Raw genomic sequence first — 22,629 nt, 5'->3', positions numbered from 1 at the left:
GTATTTTCTGAGCTTACAAAAATGCATCATCTCTCTCTCTCTCCTCGGGTACCTTCCAAAAGGGCGCTGGCGACTATGCGCTGCCATGTTAATCTCTAGAGGAATCGATCATCTTTGTTGGTGGTCCATTCATCCAGTTTGCAAGGTGTTCTGTCACCACAATCTCTTTTAACCATCGATCTTTCCCATCGGCATTTGACTTTCCAGATAATTTCTTACTGTATGCCCAAGAGATTCCAAATGTCTTTCTAATCAGCAGTTTTTTTGGTCTCAGATTTTACCAGAGTCTCATCATTGGTCAGGAATATTTTCACTATTCAAACTGAATAAATCTTATGAGAAAATGCATCCCTGCCTGACCATCTTTTAATCTTCAGAAAAACATAGCTTGACAAGACAAGCAAAATTCCAGGGTAATTTAAAAAATATTAGTTCTCAAACCAACACCTCCCCGCAGGAGCTGTCAGAATGTAACTGCATTCCTAACTCCCATTTACCATTTCTATGACTGCACCCGTTTTGCTTGTAAATCGTTTGGATGTTGGGACATTGGGGCCTCCGGGATTGTTGTTGATCAGGACATCAGGAGGACTCCATCGTCTCTTTCAAATAGTAGGGAGGGGCTTTGAAGTTCACCTGAACAGGCAGGTGAGATTAAAGCTCTCAACCGATGAATGACACCATTGACAATGCACAAGCACACTCCACATCACACCAGAACATTGACCAAAATTACGTGCTTCATTCCAAAGCTGAAACCTCAAGCCACTCTTTTCCAACTCAAAAGGGAACGATACCAACTAAGGCCTGTGGAAATCTGACCATGAATAAGGTCATAGCTGATCACTAGATGTCTATTCCAGTACATTTTTTCAGCCTGGGTCATTGGACAACAAGGGACACTGAAGTTGCTGTTCCTTTCCCAAGCTCGGTGGTAATGAGTTGTGACACAAACTCCAATCAACTAACTCGGCATAGACCCAGGATTGAACTGTGGCTATTAGGGACTCAAATGTCGTATTATATTGCATGGCGTGTAACCAACAGGTCACCTGGAATTAGTTTCCATTTTTAGGCCCATTGATGCATCTATAATAGCTGTTGTTGGATCACATCTTTGCTGACATGATTACATGGTCATCAATGCAGGTTTAGAAAAGACAATATCTGAAGTTTGATGCATATACAAAATATTGGATACTTCAGTTTCTGTCAATATACAGGTGAGGAGGCATCTGTTCAATGTCCTAGTTCCATTAAATGAAAAATGAAATGAAAATCGCTTATTGAGTAGGCTTCAACGAAGTTTCTGTGAAAAGCCCCTAGTCGCCACATTCCGGTGCCTGTCCGGGGAGGCTGGTACGGGAATCGAACCGTGCTGCTGGCCTGCTTTAAAAGCCAGCGATTTAGCCTGGTGAGGAGGCATACAAACACCAGCAAGGTAGAGGTGGTATCTTCACTGTTCATTCAAGACTTAAAACATACATTTTTGGAGGTGGGGAGGTCAAGAGAAGAATACACCAGAGACTAGGAGAGAACATAAGACCTAGGATCAATGAGATTATGGCTGATCTTTTGTGGACTCAGCTCCACTTTCCAGTCCGAACACCATATCCCTTTATGATGATGCAACTAAAGGCCATGAAAGAATGAGGAAGCTTAAACAGAAGGCAAGAGTTATAGAGCTTAGGTATGCCCAGGAGGATTTACAGTCAGTGCTGAGCATTTAAAATTTAATATGTTGAAGAACACGGATCCAGTGAAGATGGGATGACAGATAAAGAGTTAGTGCAAGATAGGACCCAAGTGAGAGGTTTGGACAAGTTAACATTTTTTTGAAGCACGGAGGATGGGAAGCCAGCAAGGAGAGCAGGGCTGTTGAGTCTCAAAGTGAAAATGCGTGAATAAGGATTATAGGAGCTGGGTTGATGTTGGGTGAAGGCAGGCAGTGTTCCATAAGTGGAAGCAAGCAATTTGGTGATGGGGATATGGATGTTACATCCCAGCAACTTGCAATTTAATAGCATCTTGAATATAGAAAATTCCCTCGAGGAATTAATTGGCAGCCAAAGGGCATATAGTACTCGGAGTGACCAAAACCCTGCTCATATAGAAAGGTTTTAGGCGAAAGAGAAAATGCTGGAAAATCTCAGGTCTGGCAGCATCTCTAGGGAGAGAAAAGAGCCAACATTTCGAGTCCGATGACTCTTTGTCAAAGCTGAGCTTTTCTCTTCCCTTTCAGATTCCAGCATCCGCAGTAATTTGCTTTTATTAGAAAGGTTTTAGGGAAGATCTTAATGGACTTTTCTTCACTTTCTTCATCTCACCTCACTTACCCCAACAAATAAATCCAACAAATTAGTACTTACCATATACCGTCACATGCAATCACCATGAAGTCATGGTCATCATTTAATGGCAACACCTTGAGATCAGGTAGTGCTGAGATCATTTGTTCCTCTGGAGGGAGGTTTTTATTCCTCTTGTAGAAATGATCACCTGTAACAACAGTCACAAATCACTAGCAGAGTACACTCACTAATTTCTGTGCGCTAAACATTGTTCATATTGGAAGAGACCATTTTCTAATAAGCAGCACTAACAAGCAGGAAATTAAATCACCCCCCACCCCCCCCCCCCCAAAGTCTGAATGAAATTTTTAACATTTTAACAGGCAGGAAAGGCTACTCCAAGTATTGGCAGGCAACTAAGGTTCCGGGTGAGTAATAATAGAAATGTAGGGGGCAGCATGGTGGCGCAGTGGGTTAGCCAGCTGCCTCACGGCGCCGAGGTCCATGGTTCGATCCCGGCTCTGGGTCACTGTGTGGAGTTTGCACATTCTCCCCATGCTTGCATGGGTTTTGCCCCCACAACACAAAGATGTGCAGGTTAGGTGGATTGGCCACGCTAAATTGTCCCTTAATTGGAAAAAATGAATTGGGTACTCTAAATTTATATTTTAAAAAAATAATAGAAATGTAGGAAGGTTTACACAGCACAAAAAGACACCATTCCTCTATGATGATTAGAAAGGTAAGTTTTAACTGAATCCAAGCAGTATTCAACTGACTTACCATTTAGTGTGCTAGATTTGTACAGGGGAAAACACTTCACACTCCGCCATCCCCTCTAACCCACATACCAAAGTTTTTTAGACTTGGGTGGGTGGGGGAGAAGATAAACAATCAATGAAAGTTCCATGAAGTATCAAGTTGACCTATTTGTTTTATTAGACTGGGTTCTTTAAAAAAATATTTTACCTTCAAAAACCTCTTACCAGTTGAGTGATGCACCGTCCCGGGCCATAAGCACTATTACTATACCAGACCAGATCCGAACATTTGCTACAATACCAGACAGGAACCCCAATTTTCTTTTTAAATTTGTAAAGCTGAGGAACAGATACTTCATTCCAGGAGTGATTCCACACAAAAAATAAGGATTTGCTATATTAAAGCAGACTTTATTATTAACATGGTATTAAACTACCTTTAACAGCACAGAGATATACCTTACAATTACCAGGTAAACGATGCTCAACAATAAAATGCCCATTCACCTGAAGAAGGAGCCGTGCTCCGAAAGCTCGTGTTTGAAACAAACCTGTTGGACTTTAACCTGGTGTTGTAAGACTTCTTACTGTGCCCAACAATAAAATGAAAGACTTCTGGTGGCGGCTATGAAGGAGTAGGTCGCACATTTGGTGGCTCCCGCTCGGGTCGGACCTTTTCCCGATTTTTTGTTGGATTTGACTCGGGGAATTGATGGTGGACGTAATTGTGAAGAGGAATCCTATATCAGTGCATGGAGAGGCAGACCAGGAGTGTTCGCAAAGGAAGAAATAGGCAAACAGAGAAGGCCTGGGCTTAAGCTGCAGCGGGAGAAAGCACGGTGGACGACCGGAGTCCTGGCTCGACGACCCAGACGGCGACAGAGCAGCTGATGCAGTTCATACGGGAGGGCTTCGCCAAGAAGAAACAGAAATGCGTGGTCCCGATTAAGGAATCGATTGCGCGGCTGGAACATAGACTGGATGCTCAAGATTGGGAGATCCAGAAAGCGGAGAAGGCACTGACTGAGCAGGAGGAACACCAAACAGCAATGGAGTTGGAGGTGGTGATGCTGAGAGACCAACATAAAAGGCTCCAGGAGAAGGTGGAGGACATAGAGAGTAGGTCCCACCGGCAGAACTTGAGAATCGTTGGTCTCCCGGAGGGGTCCAAAGGAATGGACGCTGGGGCATATATAGCAGGCATGCTCGAGAAGTTAATGGGGGAGGGACATTTTCCCAACCCTTGGAGGTGGACAGGGCTCACAGAGCAGCCCCCCCCCCCCCTCAAGAGTGCGATGGTGGCGATATTCCACAGATACCTGGACAAGGAGTTTATTTTATGGTGGGCCAGGAAGATACGGAGCTCTAAGTGGGAGAACAGCATCCTGCGTATATACCAAGATCTGAGCGCGGACGTGGCCAGGAGAAGAGCAGGGTTCAACCAAATAAAGTCAACCCTTTTCCAGAGGAAAGTGAGGTTTGGACTGCTGTATCCGGCCCGTCTTTGGATGACTTATGAGGAGCAACATTTTTACTTTGAGTCGCCCAAGGAAGCGATGGACTTCACAAGAAGGAAAGGGCTGGCAGTGGACAGAGGTGTTTGAACTTTGTTGAAGCATTCGTGTTAAAAGTTTTTGGACTTTATCTGTAATGCCTTCTGTATTGATTCTGGGGCTGCCGCATATTTGTGCGAGTTAAAGTTTGCATTTGTACTGATGGGGGATGGAGGTGTGAATTTTAGATGTGGGCTTTTTTTGTTTGACTTTCTTTGTGTTTCTCTCGGTCAATTGGGCGGGGATTGTTTTCTTTTGCATACGTGAGTCCAAGCGGGGAAGGAGGAGGGAAACAATAGGTGGGAAAATGTCTGGCACCATGGGCAGGGGCTACCAAGCTAGCTGGGCGGGCTGGCTCATGGAAGCACAGTGGGGGGTAAGCAGATGTTATGCTTGTTGAAGGGGGCGGTTTGCATAGTGCTGTTATTGCGGGCGGGGGGGGGGGGGCGAACTGTTCTGCTGACGGGGACAAGAGCCTGCCTGGGGGCAGGCCTCCAGATGCGTGGGGCGCGAGCTGGAGACTGGCCAAAGAAAGGTGATGTTTGATCGGTGGAGGAAGAAGGCACGTGTGTTTGTGCACTTGAGGGGATTGAAGGCGGACGTGGCAATGTTACAGGAGACGCTCCTTAGGGTAACCGATCAGATTAGATGAAGGAAGGGATGGGTTGGACAGGTTATTCACTCGGGACTGGACTCTAAGACTAGAGAGGCCGCGATCCTGATTGATAAGCGAGTGTCATTAAGAGTCAGTAATTTTTTTTCCTTCTTTTTAAAAAAAAAAAATTTAGTGTACCCAATTAATTTTTTCCAATTAAGGGGCAATTTAGCGTGTTCAATCCACCTATCTTGCACATCTTTGGGTTGTGGGGGCGAAACCCACGCAAACACGGGGAGAATGTGCAAACTCCACACAGACAGTGACCCAGAGCCGGTATCGAACCTGGGACCTCAGCGCCGTGAGGCTGCAGGGCTAACCCACTGCGCCACCGTGCTGCCATTAAGAGTCAGTAATAATACTTGCGGATGTGGGAGGCTGTTACATCATGGTTAGTGGGAAGCTGGAAGGGCTGCTGGTGGTGTTCGTGAATGTGTATGCGCCAAATTGGGATGATGTGGAGTGCATAAGGAGAATGTCGGGGAAGATCCCGGACCTGGACTCGCATATGCTGGTCATGGGGGGGGAACGACGACACTTGGACACAGTCATTGACCCAAGGCTAGACCGGTCGAGCTCAAGGCAGGGTGTCAGCAATGGCAAAGGAGCTAAAGGGGTTCATGGAGCAGACGGGGGGGGGGGGGGGGGGCCATGGAGATTTGGACGGCCAAGAGTGAAGGAGTTCTCCTTTTACTCACACGTGCATAAAGTGTACTCCCGGATCCACTTTTTCATCTGGAGCTTTACTGACGGGGGTAATGGACACCGGGTATTCAGCGATCACGCCTCAGATCATGCCCCGCACTGGGTGGACCTACAGGTGAGCAAGGAGTGTGGTCAACGGCCACACTGGAGATTGGATGTCGGACTGCGAGTGGTGTGCGGGCGGGTGAGGAAATGTATCCAAAACTATCTGGAAGTTAATGATACGGGGAAGTCTCGGCTGTAATGGTCTGGGAGGCGCTGAAGGCGGTGGTTAGAGGGGAGCTGATCTCGATATGGGCCCACAGGGAGAAGGTAAATAGAGCAGAGACGGATCGACTGATAGGGGAAATACTTCAGGTCGACAGGAGATATGCGGAGACCCCAGAGGCAGGGCTTTTAAGGGAACGACGGAGGCAACAGGCAGAGTTTGGCTTGTTAACTACAGGGAAGGCGGTGGAGCAGCTGAGGAAGGCAAAAGCAAAAGGGAATATGGAGAGAAGGTCAGCAGAATGCTTGCGCAGCAGCTCAGAAAGACGGAGGTAGCCAGGGAGATTGGGAAAGTAAGTGACAGGGATGGGATCCTAGTCGGAGATTCAGCAGGGGTTAATAAGGCATTTAAGGAGTTCTATAGCAGGTTGTATGAGTCGGAACCCCCAGCTGGTCCAGAGGGGATGAGGCAATTCCTAGGAGGGCTGAGGTTCCCAAAGGTGGCTGAAGGGTTGGTAGAAGGGTTGGGGGCGCCAATCGGGATGGAAGAAATTGCAGAAGGCCTGTAGGCCAGGCAGGCGGGTAAAGCCCTGGGACCGGACCGGTACTCTGTGGAGTTTTATAAAATTTTCTCTGGGATACTGGGGTCGCTGCTAATGAGGACATTTAATGAGGCAAGGGAGAGAAGGGTGCTTCCCCCGACGATGTCACAGGCCTCGATCTCTCTGATCCTGAAGCGGGATAAGGGCCTGGAGCTATGCGGGTCCTACGACCGATCTCCTTATTAAATGTAGACGCCAAACTGTTGGCCAAAATCTTGTCCTCTAGGATCAAAGACTGCATTTCGGAAATGATTGGGGAGGACCAGACGGGTTTCGTTAAGGGCTGGCAGTTAGCGGCCACGTTAGAAGGTTAGATGTGATCATGATGCCCCCAGAGGGTAGGGACGTAGAGGTAGTGGTCACAATGGACGGAGAGAAGGCATTTGATCGGGTGGAATGGCCCTATCTGTGGGAAGTGCTGGGGCAGTTTGGGTTTGGACAGGGCTTCATCGACTGGGTTAGGTTGTTGTATCAGGTGCCCGTGGCGAGTGTACGGACGAACAGGTTGACATCGGGCTATTTTAGGCTGCACCGGGGGACGAGACAGGGATGCCCCCTTTCCCCACTGCTGTTTGCGCTGGGAATTGCGCTGCGAGCCTCAAGGGGCTGGTTCGGGGTGGGGTGGAACACAGAATTGCGCAATACGCAGATGACCTGCTCCCATGTCTCAGACCCACTAGAAGGATGGAAGAAATTATGAGGATTCTGGGGGAATTTGGCCGGTTTTCGGGTTATAAATTGAACATTGGGGAATAGTGAGATGTTCGCGATCCAGGCAAGGGGGCAGAAGAGGCGATTGGGGGAGCTGCCGTTTAGAATGGTAGGGGAAACTTTCGGTACTTGGCACCCAGGTGGCACGGGAATGGGAACGGCTACATAAATTAAATTTGACCCAACTAGTAGACCAAATGAAGGAAGATTTCCGAAGGTGGGACATGCTCCCGTTATCACTGGCTGGGAGGGTACAATGAAAATGACGGTCCTCCCGAGATTCCTGTTTGTGTTTCCGTGTCTCCCTATCTTTATTCCACGGACCTTCTTTAAACGGGTCAACAAGTGATCTCTGGCTTTGTATGGGAGGGTAAGATCCCGCGAGTAAAAAAGGGAATACTGGAGCGCTGCTGAACTTTAGTAATTATTATTGGGTGGCAAATATAGCCATGATTAGGAAGTGGGGGGTCGATGTGGGAGCGAGTAGAGGCAGCATCATGTAAGGGCATGAATTTGGGGGCATTAGTAACGGCACCTCTGCTGTTCCCGCCGGCATGGTACTCCACCAGCCCCATGGTGGCGGCAGCCCTGAGAGTCTGGGGGCAATGGAGAAACATGTGGGAGCAGAGGGAGCATCAGTCTGGCCTCTAATCTGCAATAACCATTGGTTTGCCCCGGGGAGGCTAGATGGAGGGTTCCGGAAATGGCAAAGAGCAGGGATCGAGAGGATGGGAGATCGGTTTATAGAGGCGAGCTTCTCCAGCCTGAGGGAGTTGGAGGAGAAATTTGAACTGACGGGTGGAAATGTGTTTAGGTACCAGCAGTCGCGAGATTTCCTAGCAGGCAGGTGTCAACCTTCCCGCTCCTACCACCAAGGGGGATACAGGACAGGGTAGTTTCGAGAATGTGGGTGGGAGAAGGGAGGGTTTCGGACATTTACAAGGAACTCGTGGGGTCAGAGGAAACGCAGGCCGAGGAGCTGAAACACAAATGGAAAGAGGAGTTAGGAGGAGAGATCGAGGATGGTCTCTGGGCTGATGCGTTGAGTAGAGTCAACGTGTCCACAACATGTTCCAGGCTCAGCCTGATACAGTTTAAGGTCGTTCACCGGGCTCACATGACAGTGGCCCGGATACAGTTTAAGGTTGTTCACCGGGCTCACATGACGGTGGCCCGGATGAGCAGGTTCTTTGGAGTAGAAGACAGGTGCGCAAGGTGTGCGGGAGAGCCAGCGAACCATGTTCATATGTTCTGGGCATGTCCGAAGCTTAGGGGATTCTGGCAGGGGTTTGCGGATGTCATGTCCAAGGTGTTAAAAATAAGGGTGGCACTGAGTCCAGAGGTGCCGCTTTTTGGAGTGTCGGAAGATCTGGGAATCCAAAAAGAGAAAGAGGCAGACATTCTGGCCTTTGCCTCCCTGGTAGCGCGGAGATGGGATATTATAAGCTTGGAGGGACTCAAAGCCTCCGAAGTCAGAGACCAGGCTAAGTGACATGGCTAGCTTTCTCTGTCTGCAGAAAATCAAGTGCGCCCTGAGTGGGTCACTGTTAGGGTTCGTCCGGAACTGGCAGCCATTCGTCGACTTCTTTGGGGAAAATTAACAGTCAGCAGACAGGGGGGGGGGGGCTCTGGATAAAGAATTCCTTTTAAAGTTTGGAGAGAGAGAGGGGTCGATCCTGTCACATTCATACCAAATCTCCAACAGCCTTCTTCCAAAACAGTTTCCAGGAACACTAACTCAACTACCTGTTGGAGATCTGGGGCTGGATACTCTGCCCCGCCACATTTCTATTTCAGCACGCTGGCGGGATGCTCTGTTACACCGGCTGGTCAATGGGTTTTCCCATTCTGGGGCAGCCCCACACCGTCGGGAAACCCCCCGGGCTGCGGGTAAATCTGAGCATCCCGCCAGTTGAGATGGTTCCTCCCATTAATCACATCATTCCATCCCACTCAAATCCCGTGACCTACTTGCTTAAGTTTAAATATGATGTCTATAATTATCTACTCCGCAGAAATCATAAAAACCCATTAGGCCTATCTTTGTAAACAAGCATGACCAGAAATAATGATGATCTCACTTCTTTGACAACTTAATTGCACCTTCTTTTGAACCAGGATTTTAAAAAAAATACTGCAGCAGATATATACACACCCTAACGCAGGCTTTTAAAATCATTACTGCACCAGATACATGTGGCACCGCATATTTAACAATTTCTTACATTCATCACAGAACATTCAAGGCTCAACCAAAATAGATATGAAAAGACAGCCCTATACAACAGACTATGAGAACTCTAATCTCTGGTGGCCTCTCTGCCCTTCCCCAAGTCTGAGTTTTTAAACTGGACTGAAAATGGTCATGATAAATTTCTCATCAGGCAGCTAGAAAAATCTCTTTATGTTTAAGTCTGCAACTTGACATAGAAACATTACTTTATATAACAAGATTCTATGCAGAACTGAAAATACATAGGAGGAAGTTGCAATCGTGCAATGCAAGTTGTTCTGAAGGCATCCTATATCAATTCATCAATATTTCTGGCTCAGTATATAGCTGGCAGTAGTAATTCTTAAGGGAGAAACAAAAATGATTACCTATTGCTCGAGAGAGGTTTAACCCGCCATTGACTCTCCCATCCAAAGTAACTTTTCCACCAGCATTCTTGATCCTGGCCAGTTCCACTTCGTCTTCTGGTTTGTGATCATAGGACATGTCAATCGCCTTGCCGCTCTCCGAAACAACACACCGGGAATCCCCAGCATTGGCCACTATCAACTGCTTCCCACGGATCAGTGCCACAACAGCTGTCGTACCGCTGTCAGAGCCAGGCTAGGATTCAAAGACACTTCAGTGATTAATGCTTTCTACTACCAATGGACAATAAAGTGGCACTTGTGTCTTGGGTAGAATTGCTTTCAAGTGCCCATTGGCTCTCTTAATATGGGATCCAGTGAAACTTGTAGGAAGCATAAAATATAATACATTTAACAGTCTGTATCCCAGCAATTAATGCCCTCTGCATTCCAACCAAAATTAATTTCTGGCACAGTAGCATGAGAAAGATATCACAAGAAAATAATCTCAAACCTGAAAAATCACTTACTCTGAACCCAATGTTACTTCAGAATTGTCCATCTAAGCATTTAAATATGAACTGTTTTCAGTTGCTCTTTGGCATTCAGTATTGAAAACGCATCAAATTCAGTGCCACTGACAAGCGTCCTAAATGGGTATAAAACTGCCTGTACTCTATCAAAACGGGATAAAATAAGCTAGTGTCAATATTGACGAGGATATCAGTCTATATCTGGCATCCAAACCTAAATAATTTATATTGACCCTGGATCTGGACTGAACAGAATTTAAACTGTGCAACATGCAGCTAGATTTGTGCTAGGTTTGACATGGCACAATGTCCTCACATGCAAACCAGCAAAGGAATCGAGGGTTATGGGGATAAGGCAGAAAAAGTGGAGTTGATGTTGATCAGGTTAGTCATGACCAAGGGCAGCACGGTGGCCTAGTGGTTAGCACAACCGCCTCACGGCGCTGAGGTCCCAGGTTCGATCCCGGCTCTGGGTCACTGTCCGTGTGGAGTTTGCACGTTCTCCCCGTGTCTGCGTGGGGTTTGCCCCCACAACCCAAAAATGTGCAAAGTAGGTGGATTGGCCACGCTAAATTGCCCCTTAATTGGAAAAAAATAATTGGCTAATCTAAATTTTAAAAAAAAGGTTAGTCATGACCTCATTGAATGGCGGAGCAAGCCCAATGGGCCGAGTGGCCTGCTTCTGCTCCTACGTCTTATGATTCCCCAGCACTAATATAATTTGCTTAATCTTGCTACCACGGCTCTCATCAATAGTTAACTCTTTGGGCAAAAGCACTGAGGGAAGCAATATCTGTTGAGCCATGCACAGCCAAAGCAGCAAGGTACGTGACTGATGGCAGGGACAATAAGGGATTTCCTACTTTCTGCTATCACGCCACAGCACGACATTAAAGTCCTTGATTCATACACATTTAAAGGTTTGAAATTCATCACAGTGAATTTCAGATTAGCACATGGGACAACAATATTTTATTTTGCAATTTATGTGGAACACCTGCAAAGGCTATGCATACCTCCTCTTTACCATCCATTCCAGGCAACATAATATCATCTTCCTCTTCTGCATCGTCACTCTCATCTTGCTCTTCTTCCTCCTCCTCCTCTTCCTCCTCATCTTCCTCCTCCCCCTCACTGCTGTATTCTTCCTCTTCACTGCAATCCTGCCAATGAAAGATTTAATAAAGCACAAGTCACATCGCAATTCAAAAGCTCCTATTGTCAGTGATATAAAAATATAGCTAAATTATTGGTAAAAATTCCTAATTATGGAAAATTAACTGTGCTAAGAGAGAAAAGACTTGCATTTATATAGCACCTTTCATGACCGGCAGACATCTCATACGGCTTTATAGTCTATGTTACTGTTAACAAAGCAGGACAGCCAATCCAATTCAGCTAATTTGCGCAGTTAGTTCCCACCAATGGCAATTTGATCAGAAGACCTATTTTTTTTGTGATGTTGATTGGGGGCATAAATATTGGCCAGGACACTCGGGATTACTCCCCAAAATCTCACAGGCGGCACGGTGGCATAGTGGTTAGCACTACTGCCGCACAGCGTCGAGGACCTGGGTTCGATCCCGGCCCCGGGTCACTGTCCGCGTGGAGGTTGCACATTCTCCCTGTGTCGGCGTGGGTCTCACCCCCACAACCCAAAAAGATGTGCAGGGCGGGTGAATTGGCCACACTAAATTGCCCCTTAATTGGGGAAAACAGAATTGGGTACTCAAATTATTCTTTAAAAAACTCCCCCAAATCTTCTCTGAAATAGTGCCATGGAATCTTTTACTCCGACCTGAGGGTAGATGGGGCTTTGGTTTAACGATTCATCAGAAAGATGGCACCTCTGACAATGTGGTAATCCCTCAGTACTGCACAGGTATGTCAGCTTCGATTTCTGTGTTCAATTGCTGGAGTGGAGGTTCAACCCACAACCTACTGACTCAAGAGGTTATACTCGTGCCAACTGAGCAGTCCTAATAATAATAATCTTTATTAGTGTCACAAGTAGGCTTACGTTTTTATAAATAAATTTAGAGTACCCAATTCATTTTTCCAATTAAGAGACAATTTAGCGTGGCCAATCCACTTACCCTGCACATCTTTGGGGTGTGGGGGAGAAACACACGCAGACACGGAGAACACCACATGTGCCCCGGCGCCGTGAGGCAGCAGGGTTAACCACTGTGCCACCATGCTGCCCTCCAGGTAGACTTACATTAACACTGCAATGAAGTTACTGTGAAAATCCCCTAGTCACCACACTCTGGCACCTGTTCGGGTACACAGAGGGAGAATTCAGAATGTCCAATTCACCTTCCTATACAATGACATCCATAGTTTGCTAAAGTAGCAGCAATTGGCTTTGATCAGTCATCTAGGAATCGTCTTCTGCACTATTTAAAATCAGGATTCAAAGGCACTGACCCTTTTTCCTGTACTAAGTTCATGATTGTTTGTGAAAGAATGTGATATTATTAATTTGTGATCAAGGATCGGACAACATAGGATAACTCCGAATTCGGAAAAGCCACAAAACGAAGGAGAGATGAGGACACTATTCCATTTATAATATTTACCATTCACCAGACAAACGTTACTAGTGAAGATTGTCAGAAATGGAAAGTGCCCAGTCAAATACAATATGGCCAGCTAACGTCAGAACTAACCTTCCAATACACTTCCCCAGCCTGGGAACAGAATGGCTCAAAATAATTTACTTGGTTTAGTTTTAGTTATGTATTAATGTTGGTACTCCCAACGGTAACTAGGGTTACTTATAACATTTTCTTATATTTCCTTTCCAATTTACACAGAAATACAAATATTAACCATGCTGATCCAGCATCAATGCAGTACACATTTTAAATTATTTCCAGAAAATGTGGAGGTTTGCACCTATTTGGCAACACGTAATATAAACACAACATTGATTCAAGATAATGTCATTTCTGATGCAGAGAAGCTCGCAGCATATGAGGTATAGATTATATATCATGAGTCTATAGACAAATTCAAATCTCCTGCTCCTTCCTTCTCCATACCATTCAATACAGATCTTTTGGAAAAAACAAATTTCCTGTAAAAGGGAAGTCTAGACTCTGATTCAACAGTCTGTGGTTGACAAATTTCACAATCTAATCACCTTGCATTTACACATCACCAACCAGTGGAACCGACAGTGCTATCTATCTTATAGCTCAGAACTCTTTTCAAGTCAACTTTAATCGCATTAGTGGAATAGAACAATTTCTCACTCTTCATAGCTAATTCCTCAACTTTAAAATATCAACTTTTTTTGATTTTTTTTATATGGACTACTCAAACCTACACATGGTACATCAACTGGATTCTAATGAAGGTCTTCTACAATTTAAAAATGATCTCTGCGTTTCTATATTCTACATCTTCAGATACAAATCCAAGGATTTGCCTCTATTTTTGGTCTTATTTAGTTGTCCTGTTGCCTGCAAATGACTCATATCTGCACACCAAGGTCCGACCTTCTTGTATCCAAAACACCGGACTTAATTTATTTACTTTGAACTGGAACTGCCATCTGTCTCCCTGCCCTCTCAACCTATTTATCCTTCTTTCGCAATGCTGGATACCATTTTCTCTCTGCTCAATATTTAGTGTCAGGTCTTCATTATCAATATTGATCACAGATAAACAGCACAGTGATCTGAACAGACCCCTCTCGGGTGCTTGCACATCTTTCCAATCCAACAAAATTCCTTTTACTGGTATCTTTTGCTTCCTGCCTGTCAACTTGCACTCCATCCACATGACAACAGCCCCCTTAATAGTCTCTTACATGGGTATTTTGTCAATTTGGGGGGGGGGGGGGGGATCCATTGAAGCTACATCAATCTTATCCATCGGTCCTCATCAAAAGCTAGCATTAATCCTCTTAACAGTTCCAAAGGACCAAAAAAAATGCACAACAGCTGCAGTAACTGATAAAAGCACTCCAATCACCAGGTATTAAGATGATAGGTACGGATAGCACTGTGGCTTCACGGCGCCTGGGTCCCAGGTTCGATTCCCTGCTGGGTCACTGTCTGTGCGGAGTCTGCACGTTCTCCCAGTGTCTGCGTGGGTTTCCTCCGGGTACTCCGGTTTCCTCCCACAGTCCAAAGACGTGCAGGTTAGGAGGGGTTACTGGGTTACGGGGATAGGGTGGAGTGCGGGCTTAAGTGGGTCGGTGCAGACTCAATGGGCCGAATGGCCTCCTTCTGCACTGTCTGTTCTATATTCTATATAAATTAGAAAAGAGCCCGTCTAGAAATGATTAAAACAGCAACAGGAAAAGATTCTAGAAACAGTTGTTCAGTGTGTGTCTCAATGTATTCCCTCATTTATTGCTCAAGGTTTCACGCCAGTTTCTTTCAGCTCTGTTGCACAAGCCATGGAGATCCTCATACTTCAATATGCCACCTTCTGGAATCAGCGCACAAAATTCATGCAGCTTCTTTGGGACAAGGTGAATGTTTACAGCTAATTTCATAGATGGTGTTTGCTGTCAGTAGAAAGTAAAATACCAAATTAAGTCCAACAAGCAACTGTCCAACAATTTATATCCTTTCAGATTAAAAAGCAGCCCTAGCCCTGCAAGATTCTGCATTTAAGTAATAGTTGCCCAAAGGTAACTGGTTTAATCTCACAGCTGAATGCTGAAGATGCTACAGACTAGGAAAACAACAGGTCTGCCCAATCAGGCTAGCTGACTGATATCACCAGAGAGAAGTGTGTACATCAGGATCATACTAGCCGACCAAAGTTTTCATGTGCAGAATGACAATGTATCAGAAAGCAAGCACCAGCAGTGCAACCGTAACCTGTCATTAAAGTTGCATTTTCGGAATAGTGGTGTGAAAAGGGAGCAAATGGAAGGCAAAGAGAAAAAAGACGCTCAAGTCTAAACACTGATCACAATATTTTTGACTTGCAGCATTGCAAGGATGCAAGTAATTAAATTCATAGTTCAATCAGGTTGTCATGCCTCAGCAAAAGAAGGCTGCAGGTACTTACTGACTTGCATTAATTGAGCAAATCAGGAGTTGGGAGCTTTCCTCTGATTAGTTTTTTGGGTGCCGAATGTGAAAGGAAAGTGGTTGTTCAGACAGAGCCTGAAACACCAGGAAAACCTCTCTCTTGATAATGAAATTTTACAAGTGCTTCATAACAGTATCTATCTCCAAAAGAGAAAACTGGAGAAGAAATGAAATTGTTACCTCTTCACTGTCCTCCTCTTCTGCTTCTTCAGACTCATCCTCACTGTCCTCAAAGAAGACCGACTTGGCTGCCCGCTGTGATTTGGCAGATGACGAGCAGGATGGTCCAGCATCAGCTGTGGAGGATGATACAACAGCCTCTTCAGAGGTGCCCTTGCTGGCTTTGGCAGCTTCTTTATCTGAACCACATCCAGTAGTGCTATCCCCACTTGCCAGCACTGCTTCCTCACCTCTGCAATCCGAGCTCGAGGAGATTCCCACAGTCTCCTCTGATTTCCCATTTTTGTTCTTTATCTCACTCATGCTCACTTCACTGCTCTCCAGCTCTCCATTAATCTCTTTGTCAGATTTGTTTTTATCTCCATCTTTGGGCAGCGGTTTCTTGACAGTGGGGGAAGTTTTGCTTTTTGCATGTTTGGCACTGTTCTGATTTTGCCCGTATCGGGTGAGTAACTCTTCAATTGTCATTGTGGCCTCTTCGTGTAAAAGTGCAGCCTCCTCATGGTCAACTGGAGGAAAAAAAGAAACAAAGAAAGTCTGTTGACCTATATGGGGGCGGGAATCTCTCATCAGTTACAAATGGGTTTAGGGAATTGGCACGAATGTACTTGGGAGGGAGGAATGCATTTACCATACATGTGCTCATACAGCCTGATCTACATAGAAAAATAACCCCTCCCAAAAGAATCTAACCGTTAATTTAATGGCAATTCACATTAAGATTACCAAGCAAAATTCTAATTTTATGCCGGATAGAATCCACAAGTTGTTTTTCATTTCTACTGATGCATACCTATACACTTATCGTCTACTTTTCCAGCAGCCATTATTAAATTTCTTCCCCTTTGATTTATTGCCTCTCGCCATATCTCATGTCTTAGGATATTTTGCAGAATTCTAATATCAACACTGCAAACTTAGGTTGCAGGTGATCAGAAGGGACGGCTGCGGTTTAAAGACGAGAACACTTGAACAGCACAACAAGTTACAAATCAAAATCCTATTGGCAAAAGAGAAGCAAAGCTAGGAGGAAAATCAAATGATTTGCCTGCAACATAATTCCCCATTTCCATGTTCAGATTCCAGTAAACGTTCGATGTTCTATTGATACTTTAGACGCTAAGGAATCTCCAAGCCAGTTTATCACAAGATGAAATCTTGGTAAGCACCTGGAATGGCCAACCAGAGAATTAAGTTTAAGATTATTGCCACTCAAATTGCTACCTAACCTTCATTAGGGAGAATGCAAAACACTTGTGGCTAGTACTTAATTGAGAATAAACACGGTTGCTAATAATTTGTTACTTAAAGGTACATCACCTTCTACTGTTCACTTGAGAACTGTTGAAACTCATTGGGAGAATTTCTGAGACATTTTTCAAAATTTTACCAATACTATCAACATCTTGTCACGTTAAAAGAACAAGTGCTGTGCTATCCCACAGAGAGGAATCACGAGGAGAAATGGAAAGAGGTTACGGCTAGGAGCAACACAGCTACTGCAGGAGTGTGGGGGGGGGGGGGGGGGGGGGGAGGGGGAGGAGGAGGAGGAGGAGAAAGAGAGAGAGAGAGAGAGAGAGAGAGAGAGAGAGAGAGAGAGAGAGAGAGAGAGAGAGAGAGAAAAAGGAAGGAGAGAGGCTGGACTCCTTCCATCCTGCAGATCCAGGACATCTCTCTTCCCTCCACTGTTCTCCTCCAGGGGGACCTGTAACACCATGGTGTAGAACCCTCGACCAGGGGCATCCTGAAACATGCCACTGTACATCTGCCAGCCTAATCCATACCTTCATTAGAAGTGGGTGTATTACGATCACAGGCCAGACCCCAACAGTGGCTAGGATACTGGACCGAAACCCCAATATTTTAGTTTATTTTGTAAGATTGTGTGGAAAGAGTGATTCACTCCAGGAGTGAGTTATGAAGAAATAGGACATGGCTATTTTTAAAACAAAAATCTTTATTATGAATACAATAGTAAACTTTTTTACTTCAGACCCAAAAAGAACAGCTTACAATCACCCCTTAAAATTTCCCATCAAACAAGAAACATGCAAACTCTCAATCTATTTTACTGTGGGAGAATTGCTGACTCGGGTCAGGCAGATCAGAATTCAACTCGCCTCTCCAAAGCTTTTCAAAATGCCTCTCTGCATTCCTTGTTTATGACATTAGAACTGTTTCCCCCAGTGCGACCCCTGACATAGCAGGCCCCCCCCCCCCCCCCCCCCCCCCCCCCCCCCCCGTCTCAACACACGTAGAACGGGTTCCTGTCCACCCCCTCAACCTTCCACACCTGCGCAGGGCACCCCACATCCGATCCTCGCCACATGAAAATGCCAGCCTGACGGTACCCCTGCCAACTGGCACTGCCAAGGTGCCCAGGTGGCACCAGCAGTGCCTGGCTGCCACCTTGCCCAGAGGACAAACACCCGGGGGCTTCACTATTCCCTGTACCCCGGTACACATGACAATAAACAAATCCAATCCAATGGGAGACCTCGAGTACCATTCCGCTGGCCCCAGTTTCTGGAGGCCAGCACTGAATGGTACTTGTCCGAGGTCTCCAAGGCAAGGGAGTTAGATCCTACACCTTGCTTTGATCGTGGGAACGCATATTAGAGTGAGGCTAGCTGTCTCACTAATTTGCACATCTGCCAGAAAGTGATTCCCCTCACAATGGGCGGGATTCACATTGCGATATCTCACGAGATCGCGTTAGATCTTGCAAGGCGTGGCAAGCCAGGTAGATCCCAGAAGTGCGATCTCCTGGTCACGTTGCACCACCCTGTTTTTCAGGGGTAACGCGACCGATAGATCTTGCCCACTATGTCTAATTAGCGCTGGAATGCTAAACCTGCAGATGGTTCTTTCAGCAACTTTAGACTAGTTCAAATTATGTTGATCAGGCAGGACCAAGATTGCTTCATGCATCACCTGAAACAGGAGGATTCTCTACGCTTTTCCTGCCTTTCCTTTGTACTCTGGAGGGGAGAACTAACTAATGGTGGCTCTAAAGATCTTGCAAAGATCAAACAGGCATGCTTTAATAGCATAAAATTCATTTAAGGCAGGCCTATGTTCAACCTTTTACCAAATAAAAACAATTTTATGCACACGTCTACAAAGTAAAAATTATTGGAATGCTACACAACACAGCATATGCGAGATACTTTTAATCATCCCAAAATACAGCTGCCATCTATAATCACCAGTATATCACCCAATCACACAGATCCAAAAAAAACATATCCAGACACCGGTTTGATGGAAACTAATTAACATTCCAGCTCAAACAGAGGCGTACTTACACTTTCGGGGGGGGGGGGGGGGGGGGCATGTTTAGCACACTGGGCTAAATCGCTGGCTTTTAAAGCAGACCAGGGCAGACCAGCAGCACGTACCAGCCTCCCCGAACAGGCTCTGGAATGTGGTGACTAGGGGCTTTTCACAGCAAATTCATTGAAGCCTACTTGTGACAATAAGCGATTTTCATTTCATTTCTCCCTGTTTGCGGGGCCTCTGCTGGCCATCAGGCCTGGACTCTGCTCTCGCCCTCACAGATCTGGTTGCTACCCAGCCCTGGACTCTGGTCAAGTTGCCCCCCTGCCAACCGAAAACTTTGTCACCAATGCATGCCTGGCCCTCGCATCTCCCGACTCGGAAAGATGAGCCTCGAAGGCCATGTGTGCTCCTGGCTGGCTGCTGGCTATCTGGCCTGGCCTTTGGTCTCTTGTTGGTCCACTTGTGCCCAGCCCTCTCACTCTCAGCTTTGACCTCTGGTCGAGTTGTCCGCTGCTCCCCAAAAGCCAGACTTTGTCGCTTGCCCAGTCTTCACACCTCACCTCTGTGGGTGTGCACCTGGCAGCTTGCTGTTGGCTTTATCTGGCCTAGCCCTTGGTTGCCCGCCCTCCTCAGCCCTGGTCTGGAGGTGGATGGTCACCCTGCTGCGCCCCTTGATGTCTGTTGGTCGGTGCCTCCCTCCTTGCCGTGCGGTAGACTTCGCAGGCTCGCACCCCGATGTTAGGTCAGCAGTCTCACTTTTGCCTCGGGCTCCTGCCGAGCCGAATGTCAGAAACCTGGCTGCTGTTTCATTCAATGAAAGTTAAGATACTTCACTCCCAATTCAGGAGATCCGTCTGAACTGCTCTAAGTTTCTACCACCTCTCAATGCAAACTGCTTTCCTGCTCCAAAGAAGAATCCACCCATCAGAGCCCGATTTTGTTCTGTATTTCTGGCTCTCTTGAGCCTGTCAGCAAATTTAGAGCTATCAGGCTCTGATTGGTGCTCCTTTACCAGTCACCTCTCAGTATGGGACCAACCAATTGGCTGGGGCCCCTTGCTGCCCTGCTCTGTGTTGCATTGTACGTCTGCCTCTCTGTGGACCCAAGAAAAATTTGAATGTACACCTTTACAGTTCACTACGGACGACAGTATTATGGTTTAAGCATTAGCAAAAAAAACATCCTTTTCATGGCTCATATTTACAAAAAAAACATTTAGTGCACCCAATTCATTTTTTTCCAATTGAGGACACTTTAGTGTGGCCAATCCACCTAACCGGCACATCTTTTGGGTTGTGGGGGCGAAACCCAGGCAGACACGGGAGAATGTGCAAACTCCACACGGACAGTGACCCAGAGCTGGGATCGAACCTGGAACCTCAGCGTCATGAGGCAGTAATGCTAACCACTGCGCCACCGTGCTGCCCTTTCATTGCTCATATAAACTTAAACCTGCAACTGCATGAGAAACACATTATATACATGCAATCGAGGTTGCTTAGCTCAGTTGGCTGGATGGCTGGTTTGTGATGCTGAACAACAACAGCGTGGGTTCAATTCCTCTCCCAGCTGAGGTTACCATAAAAGCCCCACTTTCTCAACCTTGCTTAAAGTGTGGTGATCCACAGGTTAAAATCACCACCTGCCAGCTCTCTCTCAAAAGGGGACAGCATCCTTGGAGACTATGGTGATTTTCGTATATACTCAAAATGAAAGTTTATATTAAATTACTGATGATTAATTTAACATCTCATCTCAGCTTTTATTATTTTAAGTTGGGCTGCAGGACAGTGTATGACGAAATAATTAATTCAGCTTTATTTTCTGAAGCAGAAGATTCCTTGTAATTAGAATGTTTATTACATGAGAACGGTTGCACCAAGCTGATTTGGGGAAAAAAATCTTGCTCAAAATGATAAATTAAACATTTAAGATAGCCTTTCTCATCACATCTGTATCTGCCTTTTTTTTCAAACTTGGTTGCTCTTATAAGTTTTATTTTGGTTGCAGGGAATGAGGAAGGAATATAGGTGGAAAATGGGGATATAATAAATTTGTCATAAGCAGTTGCATGATACTTTGCAAAAATGCAGTCCCGGTTTTCAATAAATTAATTCACAAGACATACAACTAAAACGGAATTCCTTAAGATCATTATTTATGCATTCTGGGGGTGGCATGTGGCACAGTGGATAGCACTAGGACTGCGGCGCTGTGGACCCAGGTTCGAATCCCGGCCCTGGGTCACTGTCCATGTGGAGTTTGCACATTCTCCCCATGTCTGCGTGGGTTTCACCCCCACAACCCAAAGATGTGCAGGTTAGGTGGATTGGCCACATTAAATTGCCCCTTAATTGGAAAAAAAAATAATTGGGTACTCTAAATTTATTTTAAAAAATAAAAAAAATTATGCATTCTGGTCCTTGGCCATCAGTAGGCAGAGAATTGGCTTTAATCACTTTTTAAATTCTTATGGGATGTGGGCATTGTTGGCTAGACGAGCATTTGATGCCCACCCAACTGGCCCTATGAGGTGGTGGTGAGCTGGCTTCTTGAACCACTGTAGTCCATGTGGTGCAGGTACACCCACAGTGCTGTTAGGGAGGGAGTGAAGTTCTTTGATCCAGTGACAGTAAAGAAACAGTGATCTAATTTCCAAGTCAAGATGTTGTGCGGCTTGGAACGGAACTTGGTATGACAGCACTTCAATACCTATAAATTTATTTTATTTTGTGGAACTGCGTCGCATTTCCACCCCATTTAAAAACCATTTACTTCTAACTCAACTTACCATCATCTTCGTCAGCAACTTTCTCGCCGTCATCCTCCTGAGGTCGCCCGGCAATCTGGGCAAGTTCCTTGATCACCATCTCTTCTGTAAGCTTGCCGTCTATGGACAGAAAGGCATCTTCCAGTGCCTTGAATTCAAAAGACAAAAAACAAAAATAAATCAAGAGATCTTAATATCAAATTACCTTTTCTGAATACCAGTCACAAGAAAAAGTATAGTGGATATAATTGGGAATGAAAGAGGAGTTTTCTTTGGAGTTATGCTGAAAGAGCAAGAGAAAATAAAATCATACAAACTGGACTCAGTAATAACTGCTTAGTGTCTATAACCTCATCGTACTACATTATCCTTAAAAAGAACATTCTAAAATGTAAGGAAATTACTCCTGCACACGTCTACTGAAACCGTGCACTAACGGTTAAACTCAGGAGGGCCGATCCCGGCTCTGGGTCACTGTCCGTGTGGAGTTTGCACATTCTCCCCGTGTTTGCGTGGGTTTTGCCCCCACAACCCAAAGATGTGCAGGCTAGGTGGATTGGCCATGCTAAATTGCCCCTTAATGGGAAAAAAAAGAATTGGGTACTCTGAATTTTAAAAAAAACAAACTCAGGAGGGCAATGGTGAGAAAGCAGGACCAAATCTGTTCAGCAATAGCACTGCTGTCTCACGACGCTGAGGACCCGCGTTTGATGTGGAGCGCAGGTGGATTGGCCACGCT

General features: G+C 45.7%; 1 protein-coding gene across 2 annotated transcripts in view; it reads right to left on the bottom strand.

Moving 5' to 3' along the window:
* The window catches only part of ppm1g (protein phosphatase, Mg2+/Mn2+ dependent, 1G), a 46,662-nt gene that overhangs the window by 7,414 nt on the left and 16,619 nt on the right, over nucleotides 1–22,629 (bottom strand). The window contains exons 4-8 of one of the 2 annotated variants that reach the window (XM_038816255.1): nucleotides 21,912–22,038; nucleotides 15,839–16,344; nucleotides 11,615–11,761; nucleotides 10,087–10,321; nucleotides 2,370–2,499 (exon numbers count right to left, since the gene is read on the bottom strand). In XM_038816255.1, coding sequence (XP_038672183.1) covers nucleotides 2,370–2,499; nucleotides 10,087–10,321; nucleotides 11,615–11,761; nucleotides 15,839–16,344; nucleotides 21,912–22,038 — 1,145 coding nt within the window. Of the gene's footprint in view, nucleotides 1–2,369; nucleotides 2,500–10,086; nucleotides 10,322–11,614; nucleotides 11,762–15,838; nucleotides 16,348–21,911; nucleotides 22,039–22,629 lie in introns of both variants that reach the window. The other variant, XM_038816247.1, reaches the window with a different exon arrangement.

This window comes from Scyliorhinus canicula, chromosome 1 (assembly GCF_902713615.1).
Source record: "Scyliorhinus canicula chromosome 1, sScyCan1.1, whole genome shotgun sequence".
Taxonomy (NCBI): domain Eukaryota; kingdom Metazoa; phylum Chordata; class Chondrichthyes; order Carcharhiniformes; family Scyliorhinidae; genus Scyliorhinus; species Scyliorhinus canicula.
The sequence above is the reverse complement of the archived record's forward strand: the minus strand, read 5'-3'. Positions and strand labels throughout refer to the sequence as shown.